The sequence below is a fragment of the Coloeus monedula genome, assembly GCF_965178545.1.
Source record: "Coloeus monedula genome assembly, chromosome: 3".
Classification (NCBI taxonomy): Eukaryota; Metazoa; Chordata; class Aves; order Passeriformes; family Corvidae; genus Coloeus; species Coloeus monedula.
Genome location: NC_138783.1, coordinates 57,474,030 through 57,498,134, shown reverse-complemented (window position 1 = coordinate 57,498,134; position 24,105 = coordinate 57,474,030). Strand labels below are relative to the sequence as shown.

Sequence of the window (24,105 nt, the reverse complement as noted above, 5' to 3'; positions counted from 1 at the left end):
CTCACGCCGTCATGGAGGGTGCCGCGGCCTCTGCCGAGGGCCTGCGCTACGCCGAGTACACCCGGGCCCCTACGGGCGCCGGCAAGGGCCAAGCCGAGCTGGACCGGGGGCTGGTGAGCGCATGGCGGGACCCCCGCCCCCGGGGCCGTGAGGTGGCTACTGCCCCCTTCTCACCCCGGGCCTTCACACGCGTGAAGGGTGACTTGTGTCAGCGGGGCGCGGGCCGGGGCTGCGGGGACAGGCATTCTCCGCTCCCCTCCGGGCTGGGCAGGGCGCTTGGGGGCGGAGGGTCCTTGCCCCGGTGCCGCGGGTGGAGCTGCAGCGCGGGCAGCGGGCGTGGCGCCCCACCCGTGAGGGGAAGGGCACACCCAAAGTTCGTAAATGCTCGTGGTCCAAAGGAACGGCGGGTCCGCAATCAATGAGAAAGTTTTATTAGTGCATTACACGGTTGGCGTGGAAATGTTGGCCCCTGACCTACTATGTAAGCACACGGCAGTGGGTTTTGGATAAAGGGATAGGGTGAAAAGGAAGAGAGGGAGGAATGTATGAATTAAAGAGGAATAGAGAAAGAAAAAGAAAGAGAGGAAAAGAGAGAAAAAGAGAGAGTCAACGAGATCACCAGTCCTGCCTCCAGCCTCAATCCAGCTGATAAAATGTCCTGGGGGCGCCTGGGAATACTTTTGTATGGATAGGCTTTTCCCGCCCAGAAGATAGGTTTCTTGCTTTCTATGCAAATCTGGAAATGGGCTGGAGGGCTTTGGTGGTCTGGTTCCAACCCCCCCCCCCCCCCCCCCCCCCCCCCCCCAGTCCATGCCCACTTCTTGACCTCATCCTTGCACTGTACTCTGTTGTGTTTACCTTCAGGAACTAGAATGAGGAAAACTGCTGCCCAACCTCCCCATGGCCCCCTTCTCCAGCTACATCTTTATCTTTCCCACGGCGTGTTAATACCAACAATCCTCGGTTATTACCAGCAGTTCTTGTCTGCCACTACCAAGAGTCCTTGGTTGGCTCCACAGCCAGTGGGTGTTTGGAACATACACATTAGCCCCCTATCTTCTGGGATTCCACAGCAGGGTACATGGGAACACTTTGGCCCCAGCATTTGCACACAAGGCTGAAAATGTTGTTCCTCCATGAAGAGGTGATACTTGATGTATTTTCACCCACTGTGCAAATGGTATTACCACTGGGAGGTTTGAGTGTTGAAGGTTTTGTAGAGCTCTGTTTCAGAAAAGTAATTCTCATCTGGTACTTTGTAATGTGGGACAGGCTGGGTGGAGACAGAGTGTCTCCAAAGTTTCCTATGCTGTATGGTGCTCTAGAGGAAGGGTGCTGGGACTTTATCCCACTTCTTCATTCCTGTCTCTTAAGCTTTTTCAGGGAACAGTGAGTTTCCATTGGAAGAGACAATTGGGAAAAACACATGGCTTAAAGCCCCAGATGGTGAAGTTTCCACATTTTTTAAATGGCTTAGAAGTCTTGCTTGCCTAACCTAATTGTGTGTGTGAAGTTGTCTCTACAATATTTCTACTTTTTTTAAAACACGGTGTTAAAAATCACACTTCTCTACATTATTTATTCATTGTTACTACAGTCTAGGACTTTTTTTTTTTTCTCCCCACAGAAGAGTCTTCCTGTGTATTTAACAGGAAGTGTGTAACCTTAAGAAGCTGGCTCTGAAACCCATTATTGTCGCAGCCATTCTCCCTGGAGAATGCTAGCAGAGAATTCCTAGTGAATTTTGTTGAGTCTTTGGGCCTTCTTACCCATCTGGGATAAAAGTTGCATTTGGGGTTAGCATGGCTTGCTTTGTTATTGTGAGTATTGTCATGTTCTTGCTGAGGTCTGGAGATTGAGGTAGGTCTTTAGAGAACTAAAATCTGGATGTCTACAGTTTTCTACTGAAATTTGTTCTTTAGTCAAGGGTATTAGCTGAAAGTCACTTGATCATGGTTACGTTTACACTCGTAGTTGTTGTACAAAAGCATTTGGAGCAATGGAGGAGCAGCAGTGGAAGCATGAGGAGTCTGTTCTCAAAGATCACCCACAAGAGCCTTTGTTAATTAATACATACTAAAGAAGATTGATTTGAATACTTTATGGTAATTGTTCTATTAGTAAATCTTGTTCTGGTTCAATTTCCTATGAAAAACTATCCAGAACTGTAGTCGTAGCTTTGTATACAAACCAAAGAGGTTACTGTAAATTAAAGGACACAAAATGTGAGAATTGTGTCAGTATGGAGAACAGCATCTAGCTGAAATTACTTTTAATTCATTGTTGGAAAATAAATTAAATTTCATAGGAAGGTAAGACTGGAGGAAAAACACTAGTTTATGAAATCAAATTGGTTGCATATAGTTTATAATATAATCCCACTTCAAAATGGTTCTGGCTCCATATAGTGTTAGTAAGGTGGTTTGCTCTGGAGCAGTATTCCAATAAACTGTAGCTACTCTTCTGAGGAATAGAAAGAAGCCTTATTCTATCTTCCAAGCCAAACAATTATTCATATTTCAAGTCAAGAATTTTTATTTAAGGGGAAATCTATTTTCAGAAATATTTTTGTACACTAAGTTCATATACTTGTGTATCCTACTTCTTAGCAGCATACAGAACTAAGGAAACCCCACAGCAAACAAACAAACCTTAAAAATGTTTAGTTAAGCAATTTACACTTGTGTATTTATTTGAATATAGGTACGGATTTCCTATTTTGCTGGTCCGTGATTAAGCACGGATTAATTGCAAAATGTCATTCAGCCCATGAGAGCATATTATTATTTTCTCCGTGCTTTTTATTCTGTTCTGCTCACTGTAGGTTTCTGAGGCAAAAGACTGTAGGGCTCTTGCTGCGTGTGACAAACTTAGTTGTGAGAGGAGCAAAATATTTTTCATTTGACTGAGAAGGGTGTTCCACTGGTTGTGGTAAAAGAACCAGTATAAAATCTGAATCTTATGCAGGCAGATGGGTTTTAACATTTGGGAAGGTGGCTCTTGCAGCCCATTGTCTTATGTAAGAGTGTTGTGCTGAAGTTTTAAAATGATGCATTTGAAATTCTCCTTTTGTTTGTAAATTTAAGTTTTTTCTACTTCATAGAAGAAAAAGCTCTAATGCTAAGAACTACAGATACCATTGTATTTTTTGAGTATATTTAAGTTCGCAGAGCACCATGGATTGGGAATTTGCCAAAATAATATCTCCTCCTTTCCTGTTTCTTCTGCTAAAAAATTAAGGCTACTGGAGAATTAAATATTAAGGGAATTAGCAGAAGATCTCTGTTTTCTAACAGTATATGATGTATACCTCTCCACATACTGTGTGTTAATTAATACACTTTGTGCTCTTTTCTTTGCCAAATGCTTAGGTAAATCGGATCTTGCAGTTACCTTTCTAATGCTTGTGTTTTCTTATACACATTTCTGAAAAGATTTTAAAAAAATTCAAGTTTTGCAGATTTAGCACAACTTTTTCATTAGTTTTCTTTAACAGGTTTTGTTACTGAAAACTGAACTACATAGTAAAATTAAAATCCTGAGATCAGCAGAATAGCATGGGGTTGATGACTAACCTTTGGGAGCTGATTCATTAAATAAAGAAAGGGACAGATGTTAGTTTTTAATCTTTTATTTCTTTATTTTTCCCTCTTGGATCTTAATATAATGATTTCATTTAAAATCCACATCTTGGAAGTTTATTAACAGCATTTTTGGAGGGGTGGAAGGTCAATTCTGTCATAATTGAAAGTCAGTGTGTATGTATTTATTTATTTATCCCTTATGAAATGCAATTTCAAGCAATAGGAGACAAAAATGATCGTGGTGGTAGTTGTATTAGCATGCTGTAAATGAACTGCTGCCTTCCACAGAGAGAGTGAGTTGCTTTCATTTAATATTGACGTGAAAGGAGTGCATTTAATTAAAGCTCTGGACTTTACATTTCAAAGCACCAGGCTAACCTTGACTGATTCTTTTAAATATTCAGCTGAGTTGAGTGAGCATGGAACAGGAAACTGAGTCAAGTTGGACTAAAAGGACTTACTGGTTAGTCTTGAAGTTGCCCCTGTTTTTATGAGTCCATGTCAACTAAAAGCCAAACCTGCAATCTCACACTGATTGAAATTCCATTTTTATGGCATTTTTATAGTTAGGATACATTCACGCCATAACAGACATTCACGGTGCTTTGATATGTCAAGTTGTCACTTCTTTGCTAATATGCAGCGAGTGACTCTTCTCTAACGTGCTCATAATGCAAATTAGGTGAGTTACCATAAACCAGTATTTCTCAGATTTTCTGATGCCAGTATCTCACTTAAATGTGTGGACAGTCTTTTCTGCCTCCCTGTCTTGAGCTTTTTACCACTTTTACCAAGTTTTGTGTCTTGTCTTCATTTTCCCCTTGATCCTGCATCCTGCTTCTATTCAAGGGCTACTGCCATGTTTTTACCTGGTGTATTCCTGGCAGCAGTAGCTTTCCTGCTAGTGCTTTCTGCTGAGATTGGACTAATGCATTCCAGCGGACCTGGCTGACTGTCAAAGGCCCTCAGGGGTCTCTGCATTGTGCTCCCAGATTACTGTGCAAAAACACTTAAGGTCCTTCTGCACTGAACTAACAGAATCCTGGTATTATTTGTCTGGTCTCTGTGCTTGGTCTTGCCTGTGATGAGGTGTCTGCTGCTAATGCCTTGTTGGAACCTGCATGTGTTGTAAACTGCTGACTTACACCACCTTTTTGGTGGCAAAGCAAGTATAACTTAATTTGGACAATCACAGGCTAATAACTTTTTTTTTTTTTGCCAGTGTGATCTATTTCACACATTGTTGAGCTCTTAATTGACTGTAACCACTTAGTAGAAGATCCTTGCTGTCAGTCTGAGTAAGTCCAGGAAACTCTTGAATATTATTCCATGGTCACAAACCACGGGACAGAATAATACAGAATTGCTATAAGGTTATGATATTTTCAGAAATGTGGCTGTTTGTGGTTTGTGTCTAAATGGAGGAATTGGTGGAATTTTTTTGAATGTTTGAATATTGAGAGCCTGGGAAAACTGATTTGTGAGAAGAAATGGAAAGAGTTTTAGTTTAGTGAGGAGATGAACTGTATGCTTTGCAATTTCACATCATCTACCATTTAAGATAACATGCTTAAACTTTTTCATGGGGAAAAGATGAGGGGAAATTTTGTGGAACTGAAAGGAACAACAGACGTAAAACTACTACATTATTTTTGCATTCAGAAGTGAATGCTAATATTGAGACTGAAGACTCCACTGAAATGGAAGAGTTAGATAACTAAAATGGGATATACAGGCAGATTTCTAAGGCAGAAATTCCCCCTCTGGTAGGTGGGAGGTAGGTACTTAGTTAAAATCTGCAGGATCCAGAAGCTAGATCCAGAGCTGCTTCTCGGTGACCTCAGAGGAGGCTGTGACTACTGTCCTGAGCTCAATGCCTACAGGCAGCAGTCACAGCCACTCGCCTTCAAAGCCAAAGCTGTAGTAGCCACTAGGCATGATCGCAGCCCTACATCTTGTACAGCTTCCTGTTTGCTGGGCAAGTTGCCAACCCATGATCTAGGCCCTACTAAGCCAGCTCTAGGAAGGCTTTGAAAACAGTATTTCTGAACTCTTACTGTACTCCCACTGTCTAGAAATGAGATTGGGTACAATCAAAGAGTATTTTAGCCCCAGAAATCTTAGTGGCAAAGGCATCTTGGCTCCAGATCCAGTTAATAGGGCATTCACATTGAAGTTGGAGCTTTAAGTCCTTCTGTCAGAGTTGCTTGTACAAAATGTATAAACCAGTTATGGGATAATTGAGGAAGTAAGTCATATATAGAAGAGACAGTCTGGTGATAAAAGCATTTTCACTGTCATTATGTTTTGAATTAGAGATAAACAAGCCTAATCTGATTTCTCAGGTTTCCATGGGGAAAATTCAAGGCATTATTGAACTGTCATATGATAAGACAGGTAATGCCACAGATGACTATTTCCTTTGTTTCAAAGATTACATGGAGGCTTTTCAGAAGTGAAGAGCTTGTTACCCTTCCTGAGTTCTGCAAACATGTGAGAAGTCAGTCCTTTCTTCAAGGTTTACCTCATACCTTTTATCAGCTTTTTGATCAACACAGGGATACTTCTTATTATCCTTCCTGAAGTGCCTGATTTTTTTTCAAGCACTGTGTAGGAAAATACATACACCTGATACGGGAGTTTTGAGTTAGTTCTTCGTGTTTTTGTAATAAATGAATACTTTCTGTTATGTGCTGTGTTGAACTAGTCTGTGCAGGTAATTTCAAGTAATCCTGTATGGTTGTGTGCCTTGTGTTTTTATCAATGCATACTGTTAGCTGATTTCAGTGTGTGTTCTCTGATTTGCTAGTGGGTAGTTCAAGTTAAACCTGATGCGTTGGCGTGGGTTAATGGGACTGAACCATAAAATCTAATGTAGCCTGTGGAATACAGAACTTACTTTCATCATTCTCGGAAGTTATATGTGAAATGTCCACATCAGACATCAGAAATACACATTGTTAAAGTTGTATATATATCAAGTTAGAATTTGCATGTTATTCTGATTCCTGTTTCTCTGCTTTAGGCCAGGACTATGATAGGACTTGGACTTGGTGTTGCAACTGTTGCATTTGCAGGTAAGGTAAATTATCAGTGGAACTCTTACTTGTGAGCTGCAGTTTCCAAAAGGGTTAATGAAATTTTTATGAATATACATACTGGAAAGGTTGCTTGAGAGTACTATGGAAAATTGTGTTCGCCTATAGTTCCTGTCCCTTCAAAGTCATGAATTCCAAAATTATTTTTGAAAAAGGTGGAGAAAGCTGGAGAATGTAATTTTATGGACAGCAGCTAAAAGGATGCATCTGCTTTTTGTCTGCAAAATGAAAGGTGAAAAGCTTATTTACTTAATAACATATTGCAATGTGGAGGTTTTTTAGTACAGAAGAGTGCAACAAGATCCTGTGATGTGAAGGTGGTGCTTGACGAATTCAAATAGAGGAAAATAAAAGGTTTTAGTGACTAGTGATTTATCATACTAACTGTTTCCATACTGCATTGTTTATTACCTGAACCCTTTGCATCTGGACTGTTTGTTACTCTGAAAAATAGGTTCTAGTTTGAACACAGGGCATGAGTTTAACATGATTTATACCCTGGGTTACTTGGTCTAGATAACTGTGGTCTGTTCTTGTTTTGAAATACACGAATCGATTTCTGTTATTTTCGGTATACAAAACCAGCGATGGTCAGCTATGTACAAGTGCATGCACCAAGAGTAGATTTAATAGATGAACAACTTGCACAGTCTGTCAGCAGGTGTTTGGTGGGTACAGTTGTGTTGATTTTGTGATTAGGGGAAGGAAAGACAATCTTTGGTGATATACACCCATTAAGCAGTTGGCTTATCTATGTGTTTGTATAGAAGCAGGAGAGGAACGCTCCTAGAATTTCTTCTGCTGGTTGAGCTGAAGAATTAATGTCAGCTAGTGAAATAATGGTTAACAGAAAGCATTAAGTGAGGTAATGATTTCACAGCATTTCAGCAGAGATACTCTAAATGTGGTTTTAACTTCTGTGTTAACATAGGCACAGGCTTAGATCACTAGAACACGGACACGTTATGTGTTTTAAGCATTAATGCAAGATGCTATTTGAATGAAGCAGAGCCACATTTTATAGATAGTTTTTCCACTGTGTGTAATAGTAAGTTACATTGCTAATGAATAGTTAAAACAACTGGAGAGAGAGGATTTACATGGAAAATCCTCCAGTAACATGGCATAAATCTTGATTCTGAAGTTGATGGACCTGCTTTGTACTTCTGAGAACACAGTCTTACAGGGATCTCTCTAGTCTTTCCTAGCTATAGACATTCAGTACTAGTGGGGAGTTGAATGGCTCTGAATCCCAGAAGATCGTCTCTTTGTAACAAAATTAAAAATGCAGTATTTACAAGGTGTGTGATTAAGCATACAGCACCACAGCAAGAAATGTGTAGTAGTGCATGGATTTCTTTTTTTGAAGACATAACCTTTGAACAGTATTTAATAAATAATGTATATCCAAAGCTAATGTTTCAAACTGCCCTTTTTCTTAAAGTTCACGAGGCAGATACCTTCATTTATCATATTGAAATGTATTTAAATCTGTTCATTTAGTGAGTTAATAGTGAGTAAACACAATGGATCTTTACAGTCCATGACTAGGTTTTTAGATGCAGTATACTAAAATTGTTCTCCCTCTCCCAATAGTTTGGGGTTTTTAAACCAAAATTCTTTCTGCTGTAAGCTGACGAGCATAAGTTGGAGCTTGTTTATGGAGTATTTTTGCATTTTACTGAATATTTCATTTAAGCTCCATCTTTTTCAGGTCGTTATGCTTTCCACCTTTGGAAACCATTGGAGCAGGCAATTACAGAGGCAGCAAAGAGGATTTCAACTTCCGTAAGTTTAGATATTACTTTATGATAAATTTATGATTTTGTATTTCAAGTATTCAGAAAGGAGATATTTTGCGTTAAATACAGTTAAGTGTCACATAGATAATTCCTTTCCCAGGGTGGGGCTGCTCTCTACTGTGTAAGTTCTGGCATGATGTTTTCTTTTTTTTAAATCCCTATGGATAAAGCTGTATCAAAATTGATAAACAGTTGTAGTTTTTTCTGTTGATGTTCCTTGTTTTGGAACCCTTTACCAGTAAGTGTAATGATAAATTGTTCAAGTGTGCTATGAGAAAGTCACTAATTCCTAAAGATTGCAAAGTGATGACATGCAGTTTCATTTCAAGCAGCTAAAAGTGAAAGAATTTGGTCTTTTAGATATAGTGTTAAATATCAAGGAGACAAATTGATGAACTTTTAGGAAGGGTTGCCATGGAGATGGGAGAGCTTGTGTTCTGGTTAACATACGAGTTGTCTTTTTCTTCTTCCCCGGCTAATTTGAACTTTTAACCAGCTTTTTGTTCTTTCGGTTTGCCCTACTTGTTAAAAAATACAGTGATGAGGTAAAAAATCAAGAAGTAGAGTGTTGTGAGGGGGGCATATGCAGGGAATATTTGAGAGCATTTACTTACTAGTTCAGTGGCTATGCTTTCCTCTGGTAAATAAATACGTATGTTCCATTCCTGTTTGATTGAAGTAATTCCCAGTGAGGTAGATGTCTGCTTGTGGCAGTGTGTTCCTTCAGAGTTCTTAGTCTGTGTACACTTATCCACAGCAAAAGAATGCTATTCCCTTCTTGATGCTGATGGGTGAGCGTGTTCAGGGAGTAGTTGTTACAGATTATTATTTCCTGCAAAATATGCTAAAGGTAAGTTTTTTAAAAACATGATACTAGCATTGTACCTACTAATGTTAGGCCAGTTGCAACACTGAGCCTGTCTAGACAGACACTGTGGTCCAAATTCAGTTCGCATCTGTGCTTGGTGTTCATGTCCTGAAGGTGCAGGCTTGATGAAGGCAAGCTTCCTGGGGAGTAGAAGATTCAACTGTCCTCCTGGGGCTGGTCCACATTGGTTTTTACTTGCCATGTGTTTCAGCCAGAAACGGTGCTCCTTGATCACTTTTTTTGCTCTTTGTCCCTCTTATTGCATTGCTGTTGTGAGACCAATGTCAGGTTTTTTTTCCTATTTCAAAGTAATTTTTTGAGAGATTCCCATGTTGCCTGCCAAAACAGCAGAGGGGACTTGAGGTACTGTGAAATAAATTGCTTTCACATGATACAGGCTGACTTGCAGGCTTGCTAGATGTAGCAAGCAGTACATGTGGCTTCAGAGTATGGAGTGCTTCAGTCTTCACCCTCCCTCCTTCCCTCCCTAGCAGTTTTACTCCAGCAATTCTTTTTCTAGCCATTTGTAGATATAGGCTAGAGAATCTAAATTCAGATATGCTCACATAAGAGAGCAGGCAGTGACTCTTTATAACACATTGAAATGTGGCATACTACTGCACTGAGAGGTGTCTGTTCCTTGGAAACTGTACCCCTCAATACTGACTGAGCCAAGTTCATTGCAGACCTATCTCATTTTTACCACAGTGACTTTGAGTCCTGCAGAATTCATGAACAACCATAAAGAGCAAACCAGGAGCTTCTGCATTCTAAGTGTTCCTAGTCCCTGGAGCAGTATCCTCTGTCTGCCTTCGCATCCTGCCTTTCTGCCCAGAATTGTGTGCTGATTTCCAGTAGGGTGTCGTTTCTGCTATTCTATTTCTGAACTTGAAAATACAGGTTTGCAGTGTAAGACGAGATCTAGTGGAGACAGTAAAAACTCTATTCCTGTTTGCCATTTACTGTATATATTTATTGGCTTTATATTTATGAGGATAGTGATAATATTTTTCTTCTACAACCATAGTCCAAATTGAAGATCCTTTTATAATTCTTAGCCAAGATTATTTGACTTTTACTACTCTACAGCTACTACTTTCTTGGTTTGTATTTTTTAATATTTTTTTTCTTCTCCCCTTAACAAGAAATTATTTTCTTTGAAACAATAGAGAAAACATTAAATGCAAAGGTCCTGTGTAAGTGGTTATTCTCCAAACTTCTTATTTTAGTAGTTTTACATGACTTTGTGGAATTTGAAGCTGCTGAGTATATCTGTGAATTAGCACTTTCATCATGTTTCTTGACAACTTATTGCCCTTTACACTGTACTGACAAACAATATCAAGCAGTTGGTACTTCTATCTGTACTTACTGGAAAAGGCGTCTCGTGACCTTTAGTGTCTGGGCTTAGCGTTACTTTGCTGGATTTCTGTGGTGTTTGAAGGCACTTGACTTGGTCACTATAATTGTCCGTGCTTATTCTCGCTTTCTAGAATCAAATCTTGTCCCTCATGGTCTCCTTTTTCTTGAGAGTCTGTGAAACAGCTGCCTATTCAAAAGCTAGCTGCCTTCCTCTGTAAGCCCCCACTCTTCCTCCCCATTTACAATTAGTCCCCTCCTCTGTTTGTAGTAGAAGTCACAGTTGATGTTGATCGCTCCCAGTCACACATGGTAATACAGATGCTGTTTATTCTTTCTGCCTGCTCACTAATAAATGACTTGGGAAAGGTCAAGTTGAGCAATTATGAAATGATAATTTAAAATGCTGCTTGCTGTATCTTGAGGATTTTACACTTCCTATTTACTTACGTAAATAAATAACGTATACAGTCAACAACTGCACTCATCTTTTAGTCAAAAATACTAAGTAGAAGCAAGTAAAAGTGTTATGCTTTATTCTGAATTTTTACCTCTCATTTAAGACAGTTACTTCATATTTAAGAATGTATATTTGTAAATGCTGCTGTAATTTAGTCTTGAAGTTTTCTACCATCTTTCTGTCAGTGCAGAAAGACACTAGAGGAAACATTGTCATTTCCACTCTGTGACAAGTCATTATGCTTGCTCCCACAGAAATGTTTTTTAGTTTGAGCCTAGTTTTGTCGCTGGTGTCACAAATGCCAGTGACACTTTTTTGTTTCTCTGTGTTGTAAAAAGTCTGTTGGTAGTAGAAGGTGCATAGCTCTAAGTAGTCATGTGGCTTTCCTTCCTCAGAATTAATGCCATTAGTTAGAATGTTAATATTGCCTTAAAGTGTGAAATAAAAGAGCAAGTATTTCAGTAGCATTCATTACCTTTTTTGTGGAATCAGTGATACTGAGGGTTGAAAGATAGATACCTATATACATATATACAGACGGACAGACATACATAGAAGATACTGAAGACAGAAACAGCAATTGTAGGCCAAATGAACTGTCAAAATACTCAAATCCAACAGTCATGAAATTCTGTGTTCCATAAGAAAAGGATGTCTTCTGTAGCACAGCATTAGGCTTTCACACTGTATTTCCCTTATTGGATCTGATTCTGCTCAGACTCAGAGAGTTCTGAATTGAGAGATAAGGATAGCAACCATCTCTCTTGTCCTTAATTGAAAATAAAGTTTCCAGAGACCAGTGCAGTCCATTTTATAAGGTTTCTTTTCTTACTAAAGTTAAGGAAGTTAAAGTTGATATTAGCAAAATTGTGCATTATATTATATCATATCACATCTTCTAAGTATTTTGTGGTTGTAGTTTGGTTTTTGTGCTTGTTTTTGTTTCCTCTAGTGTTCGATACCTTTTTGGTGGAGGGGACTGTATTGGTGCTGGAACAGCAATGTGTAGAGTTTTCAGAAAAATTCACTACTCCATGTAATGTAATGCATGATCTCAGTTTTGGTGCTTTCAGTGTCTTAACTGGCATGGAAATGGTGATTATGCTTTCCCTGTGCTATGAAAGAAGAAGTATCTTGAAGATGTCAGGGTCCCTGTGCACTGGATTTTCTTGTCTGGTTGCTTTTTCGAAAATTTGCAGGACTGAACAGACACTTGCAAAGCAAATGCAGCCATTTTCTGTCCCTCCCTATGCCCCAAACCTATTAATAGCATTTGTTCAGAAAGGAGGACTTACTTACATAAATTGCTGAGCAGTAATAATGTGCAAGGAAATTAAGTAAATTAAATTATACCTCCTCCCCTTCCCCCAAATAGTACAAAGAAATGAAGAGCTAATTTCAATGATTTTTGCAGTACAAAATTTTCTTTGCAATTGCTGGAGCTAATAAATTATCAAGTGTCTAGAATTGCCTGCTCATCAAGGAGTTCTCATAACAGAAAAATATCTTTCCAGCCATTACTTAGAATTTACAGCTAGGAAAAAAATGTTTTAGTTTGAGTAGCATGCAAAAGGGCTTTCATTAGGGAACTAGAAATTTGCCAAGGTGTTCCCTAAAATGAATTCTCAGTGTTTCTTCCTCTTTTTTTCTAGCCAACAGAAAAAAAAATACTTTTATGTGTAATTTCCTTGTACTTTAAATTCTGTTAAGGATGGACATCTTAACTGAAGAATTGATTATTGTTGCTACATCCTCCACTTATGAGAAGAAAATTTTTTTTTTTTCTTGAAGACCAGTTCAACAGTTTTTGTTTGTGTGTGAAAGGACACAGGCAAAAGAATTTCTTTTTTCATTCCTCTTGGAGGTAAACAAAGGCTTCCTAAGGTTAGAACAGTGTCAAGGAAGCAGGCTTTAAAAACATGAAAAAATACTTCTGAATGTAAGCCTACAGCCATTCCTCCCTAGTCTCTCATTTTAAATAGTATTTTAGATGAAATCTACCAAGAACAGAGACAAGCTGTGTTAAAGAAAATTCAAATATTGCTTTTCTCTACATGAATAGCAAACATGAGTTAGAATTGTATGTCAGAGTTGAAGGAGAGAGAAGGATTCGGGAAACCATCTGCACCTAGACTGCTTTGGGAGCAAATGTTTCTGGAAAACCTTTCAGAGAACATTAAAGTGTGCTTTTCTCTTTTGCTTGCAGTAATTGTTGGGCATTGTTGCAAATTTCTGTGCAGTTCTGCTCTTCAAGGGTGTTACCCGTTGACCATTAAATTATTGACATCATTTCCCTTTGGAGAACCAGAGAAGCCTGTGTGTTCCCTTAGTGTTGCACTCTCTAACCTGTCATGTGCATGTGCACTATTACAGACTTGGCTTCTTGTGTTATCCTGTAGATATAGACATGGCTCCTCCACAGATTCTCCTTGTAGGCATGGCATGTCCACAGGTGCTTCAGCTTTGATACCTGTAGTGTTACAGTAGTGGTTATTTCATTCATGGTTTGGGGTGGGAAGAAGGAAGATAAAATAAGTTTTGGATCATAACAGCGCACTAAAAAATCTCTTCTGTGGTTGCATGTGACTTTATGGTAGCAATAGGTGAAGTATTTCTGAACCATGCATTTGGGTGAGTATCACTCCTAAGCTTAGTTAAAGGCTTTGCTTAGATATCATAGACAGAGCCCTTTAAATGCTATAATGCTTGAAATTATATAAGAGAGTTTGTGTAGACATAAGGCAAAATTCTCATTGAATATGAATGGCTATATTTAGTGAGAAGAGTGTTTTATTAAGGGCCAGGCACATTTTACTTGGGGGTAAAGGGAATACTTAAAAATAGTCTCAGCTCTTGGGCCAGACTTCCCTTTGATAGCAACAAAAGAAGCTTATTTTTCTCCAGTTGATAGGTTTCACATTGAGGAAAAAACTTCAGTCTTGTTGAGTGGTTTCTGTGTGCCAGTTCCCCAAGGCTTGGAGCTACATCTGCTACCTCTGGGACTTATAGAAACATTCACATTGAGATCACTGCTAACCATTAGTGGTGGTTCAGTATGGGTTTTTCTTCATAATTTAAAATATATTTATGGTTGACAAATATACTTTCAACCCATTCTCTATGACAATTAATTGTAATGATTTACTCTCATCTCCATCTCCTTTTTAATGTTCTTTTCCCACTGTTCTTTCTTCCCTTCTTAAAACAGTGGATAAAGTTTCCCATGACAGTGAGTTTAAAAAAAATTAACTCCAGATCCTATATCTAATAGTTGTCAGTCATTGGTTCTAAATGAAGGATGTAAAGGCTTAGGATTTCCCCATATACTTTACTATTTTCCAGTGTTCTCCAGCTCAGTGATTTCCTGAAATAGAGGTTGTGGCTTTATGCTAAGCCTTTTTGGTTTTTTTTTCTTGTGTCTTTTTGTTTATTTTCAGGGTTCCTTGAAAGAACTTATGATACACTTTTTTGAAGTAACATTCCTTCACATGGAAATCTGTTCTTATCTCTATTGGGGTATTTTACCTACTTTCTTTGTAGACATATCTGGAGTGATTGTCCATAATAGCTGTGAATGCTGAAGTATTGCCACTTCAGACATTTTCCATTGTGATGGTATCAATGCTGTTCTCAACAATTATCCTGCTTTCCCTCCTATGCCCTCCCCAACACAGGCACTATACCACCCTATGCTAGTATGCACTTTGATTCTGGACTTTTTTGCCCATAGTCAGGATTTTAATGGTTGTAGCTATTAATATCTCTTATTAGCAGTAGAAGATTGTGAAAACACAGATAGTTATTTTTAAGTTGGTTTTTGCATGTGTTATCACTCAGAAGTCCTTTCATATTATCTGGTTTGCAGTCATTCCATGCCTTTGAAATAAATTAGAGATGAATGTAATGCTCTGAATGAGGTCATATAAATACAGTTTAGTTCCTGGCACCTTGTGCATGAACTAATTATTGCTTTTTTTTCCTTTCTTCTTTTTAGAGTCTTTCATCATACTATAAAGGAGGATTTGAACAGAAAATGAGTAGGCGAGAAGCAAGTCTTATTTTAGGCGTAAGGTAGGTGTGTTGCATCAATATGTTTTAGTTTAGCAAGTATTGAATGAAGCAGATGCATGTTGCAAGAATGTGCAATACTCTGGCCAAAGCCATAACTTTTTTTGTAAAAGACTTCTAATGGCTTATAAATTACACTAATACTCTGCTTAAACTAAAAGGCAAACAATAAAATGCTCATAAAACATGTGACTTTTGTTTGGATTGAAGGCATGGTAACATACTGCAGTGGAGAATTGTTCTTGCTGTGCCCCGTCTCCTTTTCAACAGAGCCACTCCCCAGCCACGCATTTCTAGCATTGCAAGGGACACTTCCATCCCAAGTACCAGGCTCTGCACCCATCCTTGTGGAATTTCACAGAGGGTTCCCATCACCCCATTCCTGCAGCCTCTCGAGGTGCCCCTGAACATCAGCCCCGCCCTCCAGCATATCAGCTGTTTCCTCCAGAGTGATAGACTTCTTGGCCAGTTGGTAATGTTAGAAGGCAGCATGACATTGGTGTCACTCAGATTGTGAGTCAAGGAAAATGTGATTTTGACATTACATATTTGTTTCATAGTGATTAAGAATCTCTAGAGCCCATTGTGAGATAAGCAGTATCTCATAAACTAAGCAAATTTGAAGTAAACCCCTGTTTTCACAGTTGCTTCTTTGAGCAGACCCACATGAGCTTCTGTAACATGCAATTGCCACTTTTCCCAGTTATGCTTTTGGCCATCCGAGGTTCTAAATGTGATATAACAGCTTTCTTTTTTAGTATTAAAAACAGCTTTACAAACCAAAATATAGATGATTGTTATTTATAGTTGTGTGATAAATCATTTTGGTTTTGTATTTATATAATCCAAGACCTTTGACCCTCTGTTTGATTCTTACTTTCTAGGTTACTTTCTTTTTAATTGAAGTATTCTTTTCTTATGCAGCTCTGTGAACTATTTTTGCAACCTACCCTAATTTCACTGTGACAGAATAATAATTAGAGAGGTTGTTTACCTAGGGAATTTAGTTGGGCTGATACCTTGCATTCAAGCTGTATCTACAGAAAGATTAATTAATTGAATCATCACTGATTAAGAAGTCACCTGAAGTGGAAAACACTGATTCATTTCTGCATGCTAACATATCATAAAAAACTGAACCATTCAAACTGTCCTTTTGCATACAGCCCTACTGTATTGGCATACTGCATCCATAAGTGGTTATTTGTCTGGTAAGGTACATATTTTGTGTTTATTTTAGGCCAAATACATATTCTATGTTTTTCATTGAAGTAAACAGCATTATGTAGGTAGCACCTGTAAATCAGCGTGTCCCTGAACGTAACACGTTGAACAGCTTTGCAAAAATAACGCGTACAGGGATTTTTTTCAGGCCCCAGCAGAAAGAAGAAATATTTATAGCTGCTATAAAAATATTTACAGTAGAACAAAATGGGATAATATTAAATGTTTGTTGTTTTGTCACTAGTCATAAAAATATTTTTTTTCTTGGAGGAAAAATTGTGTTTTCTGCTTTAATGCTAGAATAACCAACCAGATATATCCTAGAACTGCTGGGGCTTTCCTATTTCTTTCCCCATCAATTTTTTTTTTTTTTTTAATGAGTGGATGTATTGCATTTTACAAAAACCTGAAATATATTTGTATATGTAAAATACACAGGCTTTTGAAAAATGTCATTCTCTGTGTCTTACATGCCTTTGTTGTTGTTGCTTCCTCAGAGATGCAGTTTTATGTTTTGTCCACAAGATGGTGAAAATCTCAAGTTTTAATTATTTTTGAAGCCAGTATAAACTGTTAATTTTTAGCCTGAGTGCTCTGGCATTTCTCATAAGCACTTCAATTTGTTTTTGCAGTCCATCTGCTGGCAAGGACAAAATCAGAACAGCGCATAGGAAAATCATGATTTTGAATCATCCTGATAAAGGTAAATGATTATTATTTTTCCTAAGCAGGGCTGGAAAGGAAGAGGCTTAAATGAGATCCTTAAAGTTTTCTGACTCTGTAAATAACCACATTGAGTGCAAACATTTGTTGTTTATTTATTGACCTGAGCTTCTCTCAGATAAACTGAGCTTTATGAACCTGTTTTACTCATTTTTCTTTAAAGTTTTTTCCTGTACTTGTGCTGCTTCAGTTAGAACTGTGAGCTCAGGTTGAAGTGTGGTTTTCCACTCTTTGCAAAAACTTCTTAAAAAAATAAGGAAAAGTAAGCTATAAAAATTTTACGTTAAACTAAAATTCCTGGTTTTGAACTGTGATGGACCAATTGCATGTACAAAAGTAACTTTCTGTGAGGAAATGTTTTGCAGTTAATATGTTAATCATTGATGAATTTCAGACTTTATAGGATTCAGTTGGAAAGAATGTAAAGCTGGGCACTGTTGCTTTACTGGCCGGGTTTTTAATGTAAATTTATCTTAGAGAAAGGCTATTATTATAACTTTAACTACACTACAGCTGGTTGAGAAAGAAAGCCCATATGTTCATTGCTGTTTCTACTTTAAAATAACAGATGGTGAAGGGTTGCACTGTGCTTCAGAAGTCAAAAGGGGAAATCAGAGGGTTTTTATATCTTTTTGACAGAATTACAGGCTCCCTACCAGCACCCCATTTTAAGAAAATGAAAAAGTAAGTGTGACCACTGGCCCTGGGAAGTGCTTAGTTGATGCTTTTCTTTTCTCTCTTCACCCCTCAGTTCAGTTTCAAAGTTGTCCTACTTGTTTGATTTCAAACTTTAATTTTTTGTTCTGTCTATAATGGATAAGCTGCACAGACATAGATAAGAAATTTTCTTCTTCATTTCTAATATATTATAGTGGTCAAAAGTCTCTTCACCACCAGAGCACCTATTAGGTCAAGATTTTTTTAAGAACGAACTTCTAAGTTTGTTGTAGCAGTACGTGGAGACGTGAACCAGAGAGAACTGTGAATCTCCATGTGGATGGATATTGAGGAGATCTGAAGAGGTGGTTCCTGTTAGGAAGATCCTAACGACCCTAACAAAGATTTTAATGCCGCACTCTTAGAGTTTTAATGCCCCTGCAGCTGGGCACAGTGTAGGTTTGGATGGAAGTAGTGAGCCGTCCTGCGTGACAGTGAGAGACAGAGTAGGATTTCTCAGCAGTATTTTCTCAGTAGGAACACCAGTTGAAGGGATTTGTGCCTCTCTGGTGCCCCTGAAGCTCTTCCAGCATGGCTGTAGAAAAAACCTTGTGTAATATCTTCAGCTGCAGAGTGAGGGCCTGGAGTAATCTTGAACACGTGACATGACAGAGACGCTTGTTTGCTTGTGTATAGATCACTTCTGGCTGTGGGTAGCACAGATGTTCTTTTAAAAATAATATTCAATGGTATAGTGTAATTTTAAAATAATATTTTGCCACCTGGAGTTGATAGAAGAAAGGGCAGTAATTTCAGATTTTAAGTTACATATGTTCTGAGGTCCAAACTGTTGGAGAGAGAATTATTAGAAATAAATAAGCAATATATAGAAATCTGCATAATAACATCCGCAGAGAGTGCTACTGAAATGGTTGCTTATTAACCTTTACAGTTCAGTTTTAAAGAGTTTCTATATTGATATATTGTGTGTTATTTTATCAGTTACCAATTCTATGAAAGAACATTTCCTCACAGAAAAAAAGGAAGAGAGAAACCTTTTGGACTTGCCTTAATTATAAACAAACACTTAGGCAATCATGAGATTGAATTTCCTCTCATTGGAGGGCTACAAAATTAATATGGCACTTAAGGATGTAAATGTAGTGAAAACACTTCCAACAGATTTTAATTTACTTTGAGATCCTGTATTCCAGACATGTAGAAAATCAATGCACATTTAAAAATTACTTGGAATACATTGTTTATTGCAGGTTTTAGTCTTTACTATTTGTTTGATCCTCTTATCTACTGTGTGAAAGAAGCAATAGTCAGTGTGGTAAATCCTATTCCTTGCTACAAAGCTACTTGATTTAAAAAAAGAAAAAAAAATTGCTTTTTCAATAGCCGTTTCATTACCCATCCCTTGCCCTGCCTCACTTTCTTCCAGTGTGGCTTACCTATTAGAACCACACTCAAACAAGACCAAACCATGGAAAAGAACTTCATTCTTTTTTCTGAGTTGTTTTACTACACCATGAAATGACTTTATACTGATTTGGATTCCTGCAGCAATGTCCTAAAGAAATCTTTAAGCAAGCCTCACCTTTTTGTTTTTATTTGTATATGTCTGCAACTGGCTCTGCATGTTTCTTCTATCATTGTGTTTTCTGGTTAATAGAATGAATGAAATGGTGAATGAAAAAAAATGGCTGAACAAATGCCTTGGAAAAGGCTATGCAGTGCACAGTACTGCTGGAATCACATTTTCACATAAAAATATAGGTGTATTACAGTGAGTGGTAAGTTACTGGTATAGACCTTTTAGTGTTGTTTTTGGTGACTGTGGCCAGATGGTTGGCACTCAAGGGGAGAGTGAAAAAAACCCAAACACAAAAAGACTGCTGAACTGTAATCAGATTGTTAGATGGAGCATAGAGCAGTGACAGTGTTCAGCACTAGAAGTTAGAAGGTGTACCTTGTTTAAATATCTTTAATGTGATGGTTTCTGGCTGGTAACTCTGGGCATCTCGCATACAAGTTGCTTGCACAATAATTCTTTGTCAAAATTATTTTAAAATTTACCTCTGAGTTTTTAGGATGAGTGGAAGTAATAGCTGTTAGGTTTGAGTGAATGTTCAGGACAGCTGACCTTGCATACATTTGCGGTAGCATCCCACTGCAGATCTAAATCACAGGATGTAAAGTGATTTCAGATTTCAGTCTTCTCTCTGAGACAAATTGTTCCGCATTATTCTACAGTGATTTCAGTTTTGATTACATTTCTCATGTTTCCTTATCAATTAGTTCACTTCTTATCAATGTCATTTGTATCAAAAGGATCTGTGTAGGAAAGAGCTAATAAAAGTGAGTAATAAAGAGATGCTGCAAGTGAGATATTTTGGTACTAATACTAATGTGTAAACAGTATTACTTTCCCCTTTCACTTCTCAGGTGGATCACCTTACTTAGCAACAAAAATAAATGAAGCAAAAGACTTGTTGGAATCCAGTGCCAAAAACTGAAATCCGAAGCCTTGGATCATAGGAGATTCAGCAGATACATTGTGCAATAACTTCATGTCTACTTGCTCTGCACAGTTTCTTAACATTGATTGTTCATACTTATTGTCATAAGTAAAATGTTAAGATTATTTAAAAGCAAACAAATATTTTACAGTTATGTAAAGTTATGTACAGTTATTTCCCTGCAAGGAGCAAGGAGTTGGAATGATCCTTCTAACTTGAGATGTTCTATGATTCTGTCTCAATTTTTGTGTATTTTTACAAAATTATGATCCCTTACAAGCTTTGACAAAGTTCTCTTAACTGTCTGTGCTTTTTTTGGAAGTACTTGTTTCTTTCATTAAATTTTGGATCTTCTGAATTTAAATTCTAAAAACAGTCTTAAATATAGGCTTGTTTCTTCATTAGTAAAGAAACAACCCTATCTTTTAGGGTCACCCTAAAATCTGTGACAGAGTATTGAGTCACAGGAAATACGGCAGACCCCATTTGGCAAGTTTTCAGCACCACCCTACACTTGAATCCGTTCATTTGTGAAGTAGTAGGGTTTGTTCATGGGTGCAGTTTGAGAGCTGCAGCTCAGGACAAAATGAGTGATGGAACTACAGACTGCAGCTTCCACTAGGTGTGTATATGGGGCTTGGAGCTATGAAGGAGGATTCTTGGGTTTGGTTACTTCTTTTGCATATTAAAGGATCTCTGAAATAGTCAAGTAATTATTTAGACATGCTTTTACTTCAAGACACAGAGTACGTTTAATCTCTAGCAGTTGGGGTGAACATGGGGTTTTCTGCAAGGGTTTTCATGGCAGTGGGATTGAAGAAGGTAGGTCTATGTGGCATGGTTTAGATGGGTATTCCAGGCTGCTGTTGTCTGAGTCAGCCCGGTCATGTGAGCCTGGTGTAGGACTGGTACAGCAGGGAGCAAACAGGAGAGTTCCTGCTTTGCCCATGCCTCCAGGAGCATTTCCCGGGTTAGTTCTCCAGTAATGCTCACATTTCTGCATTATGCTTCATATCCCAGACCATACATACCTCCCTCCTTATGTAGCATCCTAGCAACCTAGTGCTGGCTTTGGGGAATCCTGAAGCCATGGATCTCAGACTTTGAAGAGAAAAAGTTTTAATAGACAGGTGAGAAAGTAGGTGCTATTTAGAGCACTTGACTTCTGCAGATTTCTACCAGTAAGTTGTCTGCAGATGAACTAAATCTCCTAAGCATAGACAGTCTAGTGCATTAAGTGCAAGACCAAAAAACTTGGAGTGTCCATTTAAACTCTATCATTAGAGTTACAATAAACAGCTTGCTGAAGTGCTACAAATATAAAGTTTAGACACTCAATTTTTTAGGTTATTTAGCCAGAGGTAAGATGGCTAAGAGCAGTTAATATGAGGTTGGATGCTTTAATTATTTATTCACCAGAACATGCATTTGTAATTCATCCAGTGGTGGATGTTCAGATTATGTGGATTTTTCCTTGAAAGGAAGAAAAAATATGAATTATTTTTTATTAGGTTCCTCACACTTTGTTACAATTCCCTTTCTTTCATTAAAGGGAGATGAAAAATTTTAAGTTGACCCTAAAAGGAAATAGTAATTCTAAGTACTTTAGAGACTTCATTGCAATTAGAGTGGCAAGACATACAGTACAATTTCACTGGATAAAGCAAAAAAGACTGCTGGGAGAAACCTGCCTGGGAATAGCATCCGCTATACAAGTACTATAGTTGCGTCATATAACTAATGCTCTTATACAAGAGACTTTAATGAGAACAGTTTATTCCTATGCAGTAGCTTTAATTGGTTCTTGTTAAAGGAATAGCCATCAATTAATGCTCATTTAGGATTAGTCATTCCTTTCACTGGTATATCAGTCTGTATTGGCAAAAAACAGAATCATGACAGTTCTCATTTTGGGAGAAGTGAAATGGTGGCGTTCCTAAGTTTCTGAAGTGGAATCTGTAATGCTCTGAATCGTTGTGCAAAACCAAAATTGATGTGAATTGTAGGTAGCAAAAACATTCTGCTTAATGATTTTGAACTGACTAGCTGTTGTTTTCATATAGCTACCTTTTTTTCCCTGAGTAAAATGAGTTGCAGAGAGCTGTTCTAAAGTATCAGTTAAAAGAAATGCATTAAAGATGGCTACTTGCTCTGTTCTTAAAAATGAACTTCCCATGTCTTTGTAAGAAGTACAGGGTTTGGGGTTTTTTTTTGGTGAGATTCTGTCGCTGATAATTTCCTCCCTGATCTAATTATTTATATCTGATTATTTCAGACAAAACACTTTTTTCTGCCTTTAAGTTATGAGAGAGATTGTCCTTCTTAACAAAAAGAAATAAAACCAAGTTCCAGTTCTGGTTTCTCCATTTTTTTTTTCAAAGCCAACTACTGACCAGTTAACAAATTTGATAAATTAACAAATTAAAAAATTAGATTAACTGGCTCATCCTATCACTGGAAAATGCTGGAAAATAAATGAAGCTAATGAGGAGCAGTTGTAAAAGCATCACATATACAAAAGCATATTTTTTCTTGTCTGTTTACTTGCACACCTTGCTTTACCTACTAAGTGATGTCTAGAAGGATGAATATAGGACAGGGAAAGGCAAATAATGGAAATGCTGCTCAGTTTGTTGTTGCTGATAGTCACCATGGCAGGCTGAGGGGTGTCTTTGGAGACTGCCTTGCAGAACTGGATTGATGCTCAACTGGGCTAGGAAGAACGGGATGCTACTATTTTTAAAAGCATAGCCTGGTAATTTAATCTTAAAAATATTCAGCCTCCTGAGACTATTTTCTTTGCTTGTCAAATGCATAAATGTTTTTTGTGTAGGAAAAGTGCATAGAAGTTGATTTATTCTGGTGCAATTTCTGTCCATCTGTAGTACAAGCAGGCTCATTTTTCATGTGTTGCTTTAATGTTCAGAAAATACTCATTTGTAACTTCTTAGCTTGAGAATTCCCAGGTATTTTTCTACTTGGATGATAACCAGTCCCAGATATCCTCTATAGCTTTAGAAGTCAGGCAGGACTGAGTGCATTTATATGGCATTGCTGTGGGTGATTCCCAGTTTATTTAATGAAGCAGAGCTTGCTCATCTGCCTGGTTTTCACTCTTAGTCCTTGGGAGTTTTACCTGATATTTCCTTCTTTACCCTTGATACAGCAGAGTGAGGCAAACTTACATACTAGATCTACAAAAAGACCCAGTGGAATCTGCTTATCTGCCTATGCATGAGTGCAACTTGGAAAACTTTTGCTGGCTTAGGATGGGACAGGGATAGAATCGAGACATAAAAAAACAAGGGCACAGTTCACAAAACCATTGCCTGATCTTCTAGGTAGTTTTAAAGGTCAAAATTTGCTCTCCTGTGTGCTTGGATTTTTGCTTCTGTATAGGTGTAAAACGACTTTCTTCTTACGAGGTCTTTGCTCAGTTCTACACTTTTCTCATCCTTAAATCAACAAATTGTGTGCCTGGTGTCTTCAGTTCCCTGAAAAGCCTGATCTGGTATCTGTGGTTGTGGGGTGCCTCATCAGCCTGGCTGTGCAAATCACAATATCTGACCTGCTGCTCAGGTGAGACTGGTGATGAAGCTGAGCTGAGGAGGTGACAGCACTTGCTCTGCTTCCTGCTGCAGCTTGTGCCCTGCTGCAGAGTGTAAGACTCATAAAGCCTGCAAGATTCCTGGGCCTGAGTACTGAGCTCAGGTCAGCTTCTAACTGTGAAACCATGT

General features: G+C 38.1%; 1 protein-coding gene across 4 annotated transcripts; it reads left to right on the top strand.

Annotated features, from left to right (window-relative positions):
• Positions 1–22,722, top strand: DNAJC15 (DnaJ heat shock protein family (Hsp40) member C15). Of its 4 annotated transcripts, XR_014226298.1 has the most exons (7): positions 1–113; positions 6,610–6,661; positions 8,397–8,470; positions 15,166–15,242; positions 17,096–17,166; positions 20,295–21,498; positions 21,565–22,722. XR_014226298.1 is itself a non-coding variant. In XM_082278609.1 (6 exons), exons 1-6 carry the CDS (start codon positions 12–14, stop codon positions 20,363–20,365), a joined length of 447 nt encoding a protein of 148 aa, XP_082134735.1. In that variant the 5' UTR covers positions 1–11; the 3' UTR covers positions 20,366–22,722. The 4 variants fall into 4 exon arrangements, 3 of the variants coding, with proteins under 3 accessions (XP_082134735.1, XP_082134736.1, XP_082134737.1); XM_082278609.1 differs by having other exon boundaries at positions 20,295–22,722; XM_082278610.1 differs by having other exon boundaries at positions 100–152; positions 20,295–22,722.
• The last annotated feature ends 1,383 nt before the right edge of the window (positions 22,723–24,105 follow it).

Excerpts from the sequence above, each read along its gene's own strand:
- DNAJC15 (XM_082278609.1), top strand. The coding sequence starts at position 12 with ATGGAGGGTGCCGCGGCCTCTGCCGAGGGCCTGCGCTACGCCGAGTAC. Across the intron at positions 8,471-15,165 it reads CAAAGAGGATTTCAACTTCC|AGTCTTTCATCATACTATAA; the intron begins GTAAGTTTAGAT and ends TCTTCTTTTTAG. Across the intron at positions 17,167-20,294 it reads TTTGAATCATCCTGATAAAG|GTGGATCACCTTACTTAGCA; the intron begins GTAAATGATTAT and ends TTCACTTCTCAG.